The sequence below is a fragment of the Equus asinus genome, chromosome 14, assembly GCF_041296235.1.
Source record: "Equus asinus isolate D_3611 breed Donkey chromosome 14, EquAss-T2T_v2, whole genome shotgun sequence".
NCBI lineage: Eukaryota > Metazoa > Chordata > Mammalia > Perissodactyla > Equidae > Equus > Equus asinus.
Genome location: NC_091803.1, coordinates 40,412,524 through 40,424,047, shown reverse-complemented (window position 1 = coordinate 40,424,047; position 11,524 = coordinate 40,412,524). Strand labels below are relative to the sequence as shown.

Genomic DNA, 11,524 nt, shown 5'->3' with positions numbered 1-11,524 from the left:
ATCCTCCCCCCCGACCACAGTTGGTCCTCCCAGAACCGCCCCTCCCCGAGCCTCTCTCATACAGGGAGCTGCCAACCCCACATGGTCCCCTGCTCTTAAATTTCATCCGTGGGGAGCCAGCCCATCTGTCCAGCCTGTTAACACCCTCTAAATCCTGATCCTTAATTCTCTTAGTTAACCCTCCCGCCATTCAGGCCACTGTGTGATCTTGGGAGAGTGACTTTGCCTCTCTGAGCCTCTGTTTCCACATCTGTAAAATGGCATTATGATTCCTGGGTAAAACAGAGGACATCACGTTGAGATGGCCACTCAACATGTGTCGGCTCACTTCATGCTCGACACCATATGCAGGGGTTGTCATCTGCAGTTTACAGATGACGAGGCTGAGGCTCAGAGAGGTTAAGGCCTTGCTAAAAGTCACACAGCAGGTGAGTGGCAGGGCTGGGCAGGAAGCCGTGTTGGCCTGATTCTCTGGCCCTTGTGTCTTTCTGTGTTGGGTGGAGCCACTACCACTGGCCAAGCTGGATTCATGAAAGGATTGCATTGTTCATGCTCACACAGACATGAAGCTGGCAGAAACAGTGCTCCCCGAGGAGGCCATGTTCCCTCTCCCTGGACGGCCAGGCAGCGAGCCCACGGTGCCAGCTCCCAGAACCCCTGGGCAGTGCCCCAGGCCGGACACCCTGCAGGGCTGGGTCAGCACCTCCAGGCTCACATCTCCCCACTTCCTCCAGGAGACGCAGCACGCAGCCAGGCCAGGACGGTGTGCCTCAGGAGCAGAAACACCTCTGTCCTCCTCCTCCAGGCAGTCCTCAGGTCTATGCTCACTGGCTGGTGCCCCACGGCCAGCCAGGCCACAGAGCTCAGCCAGGCCAGGCCTGCAAACAGCTGCCCGCTAAGCTGACAAGGTCCGCAGGTGGCCCCAGTGGTCGCCCCACGTCCAGTTCCCCTACAGCTCTGGGCCCAGGAGCCACAGGGCCCCGCTGGAGCTCCAGGAGTCCAGGCCCTGTGCTCAGGCCTCTCCACTGCCCTTTGCCTGTGAGGGAGGGGGCCCACTGCCCACCTGCACCCTGGCCTGGAGAGCCCAGAGCTACCTACGCTGGCTGGGCTGCGTCCCAGCCCTGGCAGCACGTGCCAGCTGTGAGCCCCACGGTCTGTCTGCCTCGAAATGCCTACATGCGCCTGTCACCCGCCCAGCCACCCGTGGCAGAGGCTGCCTTGAAACACTTGGATTCTGGGTCATTGTCTAAGTGTGCTTGCAGAAAGGACTGACCGTCTGCTGTCAGGCTGGGCCGGGTCCCACTCGGAGCTGGGAGCCCATGTGCGCATCACTGGGGACGTGAAGGGCTCGGAGGTGGGGACCGTGTGTGTGGGTCAGCCTGGCGGTGGCCACAGGCCCCAGTCCGTGCTGCAGGCAGCCCCCTGTGCTCAGGCTCTGCCAGCACCCCCCACCGCTGGAGGTGGACCAACATGTGCCACCACTGCCCTGCCGGTGACAGAGACCCTTGTACCTCAAGAGGCCACCACCTGTCGACGCGTCCCCAGCACAGTCCTGACAGCTGGGCAGGCAAGGCGTCTCCACTGCAGTTGACCTGCGGAGACCAGCGGGGTGGGTAGGGGGCATGCCGACAGACATCACTGGGAAGACGGCAGTGGGAGGCCTCAACCCCCGACCTTGACCCCAGACGGAGCACCGAGATCTAGCTCGACCCCATCTCCCTTTCTGAAGCCCCCCTGGGACAATCACCCCCAAAGAGAGGTTTGTGCAGAGACCGGAGGGCTAACCCACAGCATCGTCACAAAGCGGGTCACCAGAGCCCGCGTCCTCATAGGGCCTGTGTGTGCCGGGCTCTACCCGGTTCCTCATCTGACCCTAAGGGAACCACAGGGGGCAGGGATTGCCAATAGGCCCTATTTGCAGATGGGGGCACTGAGGCACAGAGGGAGCAACAGGTGAGTGAGGAAGCAGCCTGGCTTCAGACCCTCATCACTCGCCCCGCCTCCCACACCCTTCCGATGGGTCACCGGCCCTGGGACGACACGGAGGTTCCTGCTTTCCCTTCTTGAGAAGGATGCAAGAGACGGCCGTGTGCCCGCTTCCTCATCTAGCCCTCAAGGTTCCTCCAGGGGAGGTACCAGGAGACGAGCGATGGCCCAGGGTCGCGGCAGTTTCAATTTTATTAGATAGGACCAGAGTCCTCCAAAGTGGCTGCCTCAGTTACACTTCCAGATATGGGTGTGCGTGGGGGTGGGGGGAGTTGACAGAAGGACGGTGGATGAGAGGACAAGAGGACAGAGCAGAAGAAAATGATGAAGAGTAGAAGGCAGGGTAGGGAGGATGGAAGGGCCAGGAGGGTGAGAGGAAAGGAAAAAGGATGAATGGGAAGAAGGAAAGGGGGGTTAGGTAGACGGGAGGGGCCAGGGTGGTGGGCGGGGCCAGTGCAGTGGGGGCTAAGGTCGGGGGCGGGGTCAAGGCGAAGGGCGTGGCCAGGGTGGTGGGCGGGGCTATGGTGGTGGGCGGGGCTAGTGCAGCAGGGACTAGAGATGCTGGAGAGGCAGGGGTTGCTCTCTCTTCTCGCCATCCCAGCAGTGAGGGCAGCCGCCCGGCCCACTGGGCCAAGGCGGTGGGAGGGTCAGGGTGGGCAGGCGGGGCTAATGCTGTGGCGACTAGGGTGGTGGGCGGGGACTAGGGCGGTGGACGGGGACTAGGGCGGTGGACGGGGACTAGGGCGGTGGGCGGGGCCCGGGCGGGAGCCAGCCGGATGGGTGACTAGAGATGCTGGAGGGACAGGGGTCGCTCCGGTCTCCCCATCCCAGCAGTGATGGCAGCCGCCCGGCCCGCGGGCTTCTCCGGTCCCTCACCTGGAGCCCCGATCGGCCGTGGTGCAGGCCCAGCGCCAGCCCCTGGCGGCCGCCCTCTCCCCTCCGCTCCAGGGCCACGCGAAGTTGCTGGCCGTCCACACTCGCGGTCAGCCCGGCCGCCAGCCTGGGTCCCGTGCTCTGGGTAGAAGCAAAGCCGTGGGTGTGCCTCGGACCCTCTGCCCCTGCCCCACCCCATGTGGGGCCGGGCCCAGCCCCCCGACCTACCTGGAAGTGCCCGGCGCCGTCCACGGAGAAGGGGAGGCCCCAGCGCCGGAGGCTGGGCACCGTGTGGCCGAGGCTGGCGCGGAGCCGGCTGCCCCCCGCGCCGGGAGCCGGGCCCTCCAGGCCGAGGGCGGCGTCCAGCTGGCCTCCAGTGCTCCGCAGGGCCATGCGCACTGACAGGTTGGAAGCCGCATGGGTGTGTGACAGGAGCATCTCTGCCTCCGAGGGGAGTCCTGGGGGCCAGAGGAACCACGAGGATGGCGGAGCCGGGTCTACCCTCGATGGGAGTCAGAACGGGGGTCCCTGTCCCTGCCAGCCCACCTTCTCTCTGGAGGGTCTCCTGAGCCCTGAGGCAGATTCGGTCCCCCAGGTCCCACTGCCCCCAAATATACCAGGTCGAACCATATGAAATTGTCAACATTCAACCATTTCTGACCCACGAAAAGGTCAGTTTCCCCTGGTCCCACCCAAGCCATTTGGCCCTGCCCATCCCTCCTACCTGCCCCACTCAAGGTGCTGACGTTATGACTCAGGCTGCCTGAAAGCTGGCCGTGCCCAGGGCCCCAGGTGCAGGCCCCACCCAGCGCCAGGCTGCCAGCTTTGGCACGGAGACTGGCCTGGCCCCCAAGGCTTCCTGGCTGAGCCTGCAGCCGCCCTCTCAGCCAGAGCTCCCCTGGCAAGGCCTGGCTGCTGTTCTGGGTGAGGATGCAGGTCACGCTGTGCACGCTTGTGCTGTTCCCTGCCTTCTCATGCTTGTCCCGCAGGAGGAAGCCCAGCACAGCTGAGTCAGCAGTGACTTTGATGGTACCTGCAGAGGATGGGAGAGAAGCCATACAGAGCAGGGGGTCAGCCCAGGAGACTGGGCTGCTGTGGGAAGAGTGAAAAGGGTAGGAAGTTCCTAGATCGATGATGATGTGATTCTAATGTCAGGAGGGCACACCTGGGAAATGGACCCAATTAAATCAACTTCTTCCCAGCATGTTCTGAGGACCAAGCCAGCTAATTCACAAATAAAAGGGCTTTGGCCAAAAAGCAGCAAGCCCGGTAAGGGATGTCCATTAAGTCCAGCGCTCAATTCCTGCTCAGGAGAGTCAAAGACCACTTGTGGAACGGTCCCATTTTACAGACAACAAAACTGAGACCCAGGAAGCCTTGAGGATCCCAACCTGAGATCTGAGGGATGGAAACATTTCTCAGAGGTCTCTTCCAACCAAGCCAGCCCTGGGGGTCTAGCGGTTAAGATTCGGGGCTCTCAGCGCCCTAGCCCAGGTTCATTTCCTGGTCTGGGAACCACACCACCCGTCTGTTGGAGGCTGTGTGTGGCTGTGATGCTTAAAGCTGTGCCACCAGTATTTCAAACACCAGCAGGGTCACCCCTGGTGGACAGGTTTCAGTGGAGCTTCCAGACTAAGACAGACTAGGAAGAAGGGCCTGGCCACCCACTTGCCAAAAAACTGGCCATGAAAACCCTGTGAACAGCAGAGGAACATTGACTGACGGAGCACCGGAAGGTGAGAGGATGGTGCAAAAAGACCAGGCAGGATGCTGCTCCGCTGTCCACAGGGTCGCTAGGAGTTGGAATCGTCTCCACGGCACTAACCACCGCTCTTCCATCCAGAGAAGACTCCACCCCTTGGGCCGGTCCCATGCACATGCGTAACCCATGCACTTCATCAGAACCGTTTAGGTCTCCTGACCCCAACCAGGTTCTGTCGGGGCCTTGATGTGGTCCAAGTGTCCTTATACCTTCCCCTGTCATTCAAGGTTTGATGCAGGGGTCACCGCCTCCAGGAAGCCTTCCCGGGCCCTTCGGCATCCCCAGGCTGGGTTAGACACCCTTGCTCTGTGTTTCCAGACATAGAACTCACCCCCAACTCTATCAAGAGTACAGAGCACTTTCCATACACATAGAACTTTCTCGCAGAATCTTGAAATCATCTTTTTACAAATCCCTTGGTTGTGGGGCCCTATGGCACCATGTCCTACAAGAGGTTAGCCAGTTTTTTCATCTGGAAAACATGGATAACCAGAGTAAAACTTCACCAGATTACTGTGAAGATAAAATGAAATAATGTCATGGAACAGAACCGAGTCCAAGAATACACACATATGGGCAATTGATTTTCAACAAAGGTGCAAAGGCCATTCAATGCAGAAAAGAGAGTCTTTGCAATAAGTGTGCAGAAACGATTGGAAATCCACACGCAACCATATCACCTTGACCGTTACCTGATCATCTACACAAGTTAATTCCAAATCACCACAGACCTAAATTTAAAACTTAAACCAGAAAGCTTCTAGGAAAAAAAAACACAAGAGAAAAATTTTGTGGCCTCGGTTTAGGCAAAGATTTCATCTATGACATCCAAAGCCGGCTTTTCGGATGGATGAAAAGAAAAGAAAAAAAATGATAAGTTGGACTTCATCAAAATTAAAAACCTCCACTGTTCAAAAGATGACATTAAAAAAAATGAGAAGACGAGCTGTAGATCAGGAGAAGATATTGTCAGAACATATTTCTGATAAAGGGCTTGTATAAATGATTCCCAAACTCAATAATATGTAAACAGACAACTCCGTCTTTAAAATGGGCAAAAGCTTTGAATAGACACTTCACCAAAGATTTACAACTGGCAAGTAAGCCTATGGAAAGACGTTCAGCAAAATTAGTTGTTGGGGAAGCACAAATTAAAACCAAAATGAGATACCACTAGAAATCAGTAAGAAAGACAAAATTCCTCCCAAAAAACTGACAACTGACAATACCAATTGCGAGCAAGAAAAGCAGGGCAATCAGAATTCTCACACGTTGCTGGTGGGAACGTAAAATGGTACAGCCACCTCAGAGACAGTCCGGCAGTTTCCTATAAAGTTAAATGGATCCTTGCCAGACAATCCTGCAATTCCGCTCCTTGGTATCCACCAAGAGAAATGAACCCATAAGTTCCTACAAAAACCTGTAAGCCAATGATTAGAGCAGCTTTACTCATGACTGGAAAATTCTGGAAACCACCCGAATGTCCTTCAACTGTGTGTGGATAAACGGCAGCACATCCATTTAACGGAATACTACTCAGCAATAAAAAGGAATAAACTGCGGATACGTGCCACCACTTGGGTGACTGTCAACCACATTAGGTTGGGCAGAAGACGCCATACTCGAAAGTTGACGTACTGTCTGATGACATTCTGGAATCACCAAAACGACAGGGACAAACAGCTCAGTGGTTGCTGGGGACAGGGGTGCAGGCAAAGCTGACTACAATCAACAACAGAAGAACTTTCTGGGGAGATGGAAGCGTGCTGTATCAAGCCTGTGTTGGTGGGTACACAACTGTATGAGTTCATCAAAATTTAAAGGCTATTTTCCTGTATGTAAATTAGACCCCAAGAAATCATACCTCAATAATTGCCTTCACAAATGAAGCCATGTGTGTTAAGGATTAAGAGATCAGGCAGGGGATTTGTTACCCATCAGCTGAAAATAGTCAAATAGTAAACTTCAGAAAGACGAAGGGGTGGCCCTCAGTGTAACGCCAAGTAAACTTGACAAGAACAGTACTGTTGTGACATTTTTTACTTGATTGTGTTGAAATTTTTTTCAAACCTATGTCATATTTCATGAGGAAGTTTGGTTTTGCCACAATTTAACCAATTAGGGGTTAGAAGGGTCAGTGTCAATGTCACTATAAGACCAGAGAATGACAATATCCCCCAAGGTTGGTGGAAGAGCAGAGCCTTCAGCTTCTGACACAGTGGCCCTGGACGGACGTCCAGCCAGGGCACTGTAGTCAACGAGGCTTGAGTGAAGGACCCCTTTTTGTGTAACTCTGACTTTTGGAACCTTGTTAATGTTTCACATAATCAAAAAATAAATACATAAAATCAATATGGATGTGGGAAACCTAAAAATGGAATACAAACAGAAACCAGTGGACCGGAACGTATTTCAAACGATTAGCAGAATCACACGGGTGTGGGTGGGAGAAAAGCCCAGCCAACTTTGAACACAGTGTCTGGATTTATGACCTTAGGATTTATGTCTAAACAAATACTGAATTCTAGTGCATAGGGTTTACTTTCTCCAGAGGTATAAGTTCATAATTTTGACACCACTTTCTACATATTCCAGGGCTGAACGAATAAGTAAACACATTGCGGCTAACGAATCAGGTTTCTCACTGTTGGAGAAGAGAATGAGAAATATGAACAGGGAAGAAACCAGAATGCGCCTTTTGACAGTGGACTGGAATTGAGGACATCAGTATGAACTAATGGTTTTTGTTGTTGTTGTTGTTGTTGTTTTTAAGGAAGATTAGCCCTGAGCTAACATCTGCTGCCAATCCTCCTCTTTTTTTTTTTTTTTTTGCTGAGGAAGATTGGCCCTGAGCTCACATCCGTGCCCGTCCTCCTCTACTTTATAAGTGGGACACCCACCACAGCATGGCTTGACAAGCAGTGCCATGTCCTCACCCGGGATCCGAACCAGTGAACCCTGGGCCGCAGAGGCAGAACATGCACACTTAACCGCTGTGCCACTGGGCCAGCCCCTGGACTAATGGTTTTAAATGTATCTATCTGTAGACAGGTAGATGTAGACACAGGTATGTGTCTGTAAATACATCTATTTTCTAGGGGTGTCCACGGAGAGGCCCTAGAAGGACTGATACTCCAGCAGGAATAAACACACCAAGCAGCCAGATCTTAGTTTCTAAATACTATTTTGCACCCGAAGGAACCAGGAGTCCTTGGAGAAATAGCTTATTCCACATCAGGGAAAATACAAAATGGGACTGGAACATCTTTCTGGTCATAAAGGAAGGAAGTGCTCAAAGAATGATAGGGCACGTCAAAAGGATACGGATGTTCCACTTCCATTAATGGTGGGGAAGCTTAACTGGACCACCCCGCCCAAGATGACAATTATGAACTCTGGACAGAATCTAAGAAACACCTATCTGGGGTGACTGGAGAGCGACCACAAAGAGGCAGACACTGGAGGGGAGTCAACACTTGGAGGAAACTAACACTAGGCGAGTTCCATGTTTTCACTCCGACAGAAATCTACAATCTTACTGATCAAACAATCAGAGAACAGAGGTCAAGGGGATGACAGCAAATGGAAAGTGAAGTGGGAACTTCCTGAAAGAGCCACACAGGGGAAAACCCAAATTCTGCCTATAAACTCTGCCCAAATTTTGGCTGATCCCTGAACTTCAGACGGAGTTCACACAGAGTCCAAGCAACCCAGCTAAGATAAGAAAACCAAAGTGATGTCCGCTGTGGCCCCCCTGGGGGGGGGGGAGCCAGAATTTGGATTCTGAGTCCAGCCAACGTAATTGCCAACTAAAATAAGCAAAAAAATTAATACTCCAGAGAAATACAACAGAATTCAGGGTCTCTACATCATCCAAAATGTTCAGAATACAATCTCAGATTACTAGACATACAAAGAAGCAGGAAAAGTGACCCATTTTTAAGAGAAAAGGCAATCATCAATGGACATCAACCCCGAGATGACTAAGACACTGGAATTAGCAGACAAGAGCTTAAAAACAGCTCTTACAACTGTGCTCAAGAATATAAGGAAAATATTCTTGTATTGAACAAACAGATAGGAAATCCCAGCTGTAAAATAGAAACTATAAAAAGAACTTAATGGTGATTTTAGAATCAAAAAAATACAAAATCTGAGATGAAAAAAAGTTAATGGGCGGTCTAAAAAAATTTATTGGGTAGTGTCTGCAGAAGACAGAAGAAAGAGTCAGTGAACTGGAAGACAGGTCAAGAGATATCTGCAAAAAGAGAGGGAAAATACCTTAAAAAGTCAACAGAACTTCAGAGATCAAAGTTTTAAAACCTAAGCAATTGGAAATCCCAGGAGGAGAAGAAAGAGAGAATGGGAGAGAAAAAGTCTGTGAAGAAATAGTTTTCCAAATGTGTTAAGAGATAAACAGATGCATTTACAAAACAGGCTTCAAGAATGAAGGCAAAATAGGAAAATACACATAATTTTCTGATAAATAAAAACTAGTAAGCTTGCACTACAAGAAATGCTAAAGGTGGTTCTTTAGGCCAAAGGGAAATGATACCAGAAAAAAGTTTTGATTTTTAGAAAGGAATGAAGAGCATCAAAAAGGATGAATATGTGGGTAAATAATAAAAGGCTACTTTATTTCTCTTAATTTCTTTCAAATCAATATGACTGTTTAAAACAAAAATTATAATATTGTCTTTGGAGGTTTATGGTGTATGTAGATGCAATACCCAGGCCAACCACAGAAGACAGCATGGGGCACGACAAAATGCTGGGTTCTTACAACTTACGTGAAGTGTCTCAATGTTAACTCTAAGTGAAGAGACATAAGTTAAAAGGGCAACAGATAAATTAAAACTGAGGTCTAAAAAGTTTTACATGCATCCAAAAGAAGGCAAAAAAAAAAAAAAGAACAGAGGAACAAAAAATATATGGAAAAACAGAAGACAACTAGCAAAATAGTAGACATAAGTCCAATCTCATCACTAATTACATTAAACGTAAACCAACTACATACTAAAATTAAAAGGCAGAGATTGTCAGACTGGATATAAAAGAAAAATCCAACTATATGTGAGCTATAAAAAAGTACCTGAAATATAAGGAAATAGATCTGTTTAAAGAAATAGGATGGAAAAATATATACAATACAAATGCTAATTAAAAGGCAGAGTGGCAACATTAATATCAGACGAAATAGACTTCAAGACAAAGAGTCCTAGGAGAGAGAAACAGTACATTTCCTAATGATACCTGGGTCAGTTCATCAAGAAAGCATAGCAATCATCGATGCTTATGTACCTAACACCAGGGATGTCAACATACAGGAAGCAAAATGCACAGAATCAAAGGAAGAAATAAAGAAACCCACGACAATAGCTGGAGAGCTTAACACGCTTCTCTCATTAACTGATACAATAACAAGGCAAAAAGATCAGTGAGCATATAGACCAGAACGCACAAGCAAGCACCTTGACCTAACTGACATTTATGGACTATTATACCCAACAACAGAAGAATATAAATTCTTTTAAAGTGCATAAGTTATGTTCACAAGATAGATAATATACTGGTTTATAAAACAACTCACAACAAATTTTAAGACTGATCCTACAGGGAGCTCTTCTGACCACAATGAAATTAAATTTAATATCAAAAAGCTCTCTTGGAAAATCTCAAATATTTGGGAATCAAGCAACAAACTTCTAAATAATCCATGGGTCAAAGAAGAAAGCACAAGAGGAATCTGAAAATACTTCAAAATAAATGATAATGAAAATACAAGACCTTAGAACGTGTGGGATGAAGCTTAAGGAACACTCAAAGGAAAATACATAGCTTTATATGCTAATATTAGAAAAGAAAAAGACCCTAAAACTCAATGGCTCGAGGGTCCATCTTAAGAAACTAGGAAAAGAAGAGCAAAGCAAACCCAAATTAAGTGTAAGAAAGTAAATAATAGACATAAACATTGAAATCAATGAAATCACAAAAAGGAGAGAAAATTAACTAAACCAAAAGTTGGTTCTTTGAAAGGATCAACAAAATTGATGAAATCCTAGTTAGACTAATAAAAAAGAGAGAAGAAATACAAATAACAACTATCAGGAATGAAGCAGGGTTATCCCCACAGACCCTGCACACATTAAAAGGATGATACAGACACAATGAACAACCTTATGCTAATAAACTTGATAACTTAGTTGAAATGGACCAACTCTTTGAAAAATATAACTTACCCAAACTGACATTTGATGAAATAGAAAACCTGAATAGCTTTACACCGATTCATTTTCCAAAAGAATTTTCCCCAAAGAAAACTCCAGACAGCTTCCTGGTGGAGCCTATCAGACATTTCAGGGAGCACGAACACCAATGTCACACAAACTCTTTCAGAAAATAGGAGAAAAGGAAATACTTCTCACCTTGTTTGATGAGGTCAGCGTGCAAAGGAAAAATGAAACCTAACCGTGGACCAACCTGGCAGACGCGACCTTGATCAAGCGATCAAAGCTAATGTCACCAATTTGGGGACAAACGGACATCAGGTCCCTCCAGATACGACGCCACATCGCTTCTGTGGTATTTTGCCCATTTGCTTTCTTGAAAGTCGTCAAGGGGAAGCATCCGACAAACCCCAAATGAGGGATATCCTACAAAATGGCTGCCCTGCATGCTTCAAAAATGTAAATATCATGAAAGACAAAGAAACACTGAGAAACTGCTCCAGAATAAAAGAGGCTGAAGAAAAAAATACGAGGAAATGTAACACAGGATCCAGGATTTTCTTTTACTGTAAAAGACATTATTGGGACCAGTGGTAGGATTCGAATAAGGTCTGTAGATTAGATGACAGCATTATATAAATGTTAATTTTCTGGGCCAGCCCCAGTGGCCACTCTG

The 11,524-nt window shown here is 48.8% G+C and overlaps 1 protein-coding gene across 1 annotated transcript in view; it reads right to left on the bottom strand.

The window, feature by feature from the left end:
* LOC106836777 (uncharacterized) overlaps positions 1 to 11,524 on the bottom strand; it is a 144,221-nt gene that overhangs the window by 57,175 nt on the left and 75,522 nt on the right. Inside the window, exons 39-42 of the mRNA XM_070484926.1 lie at positions 3,584 to 3,892; positions 3,088 to 3,317; positions 2,814 to 3,000; positions 1,512 to 1,594 (exon numbers count right to left, since the gene is read on the bottom strand). Coding sequence (XP_070341027.1) covers positions 1,512 to 1,594; positions 2,814 to 3,000; positions 3,088 to 3,317; positions 3,584 to 3,892 — 809 coding nt within the window. The remainder of the gene's footprint in view (positions 1 to 1,511; positions 1,595 to 2,813; positions 3,001 to 3,087; positions 3,318 to 3,583; positions 3,893 to 11,524) is intronic.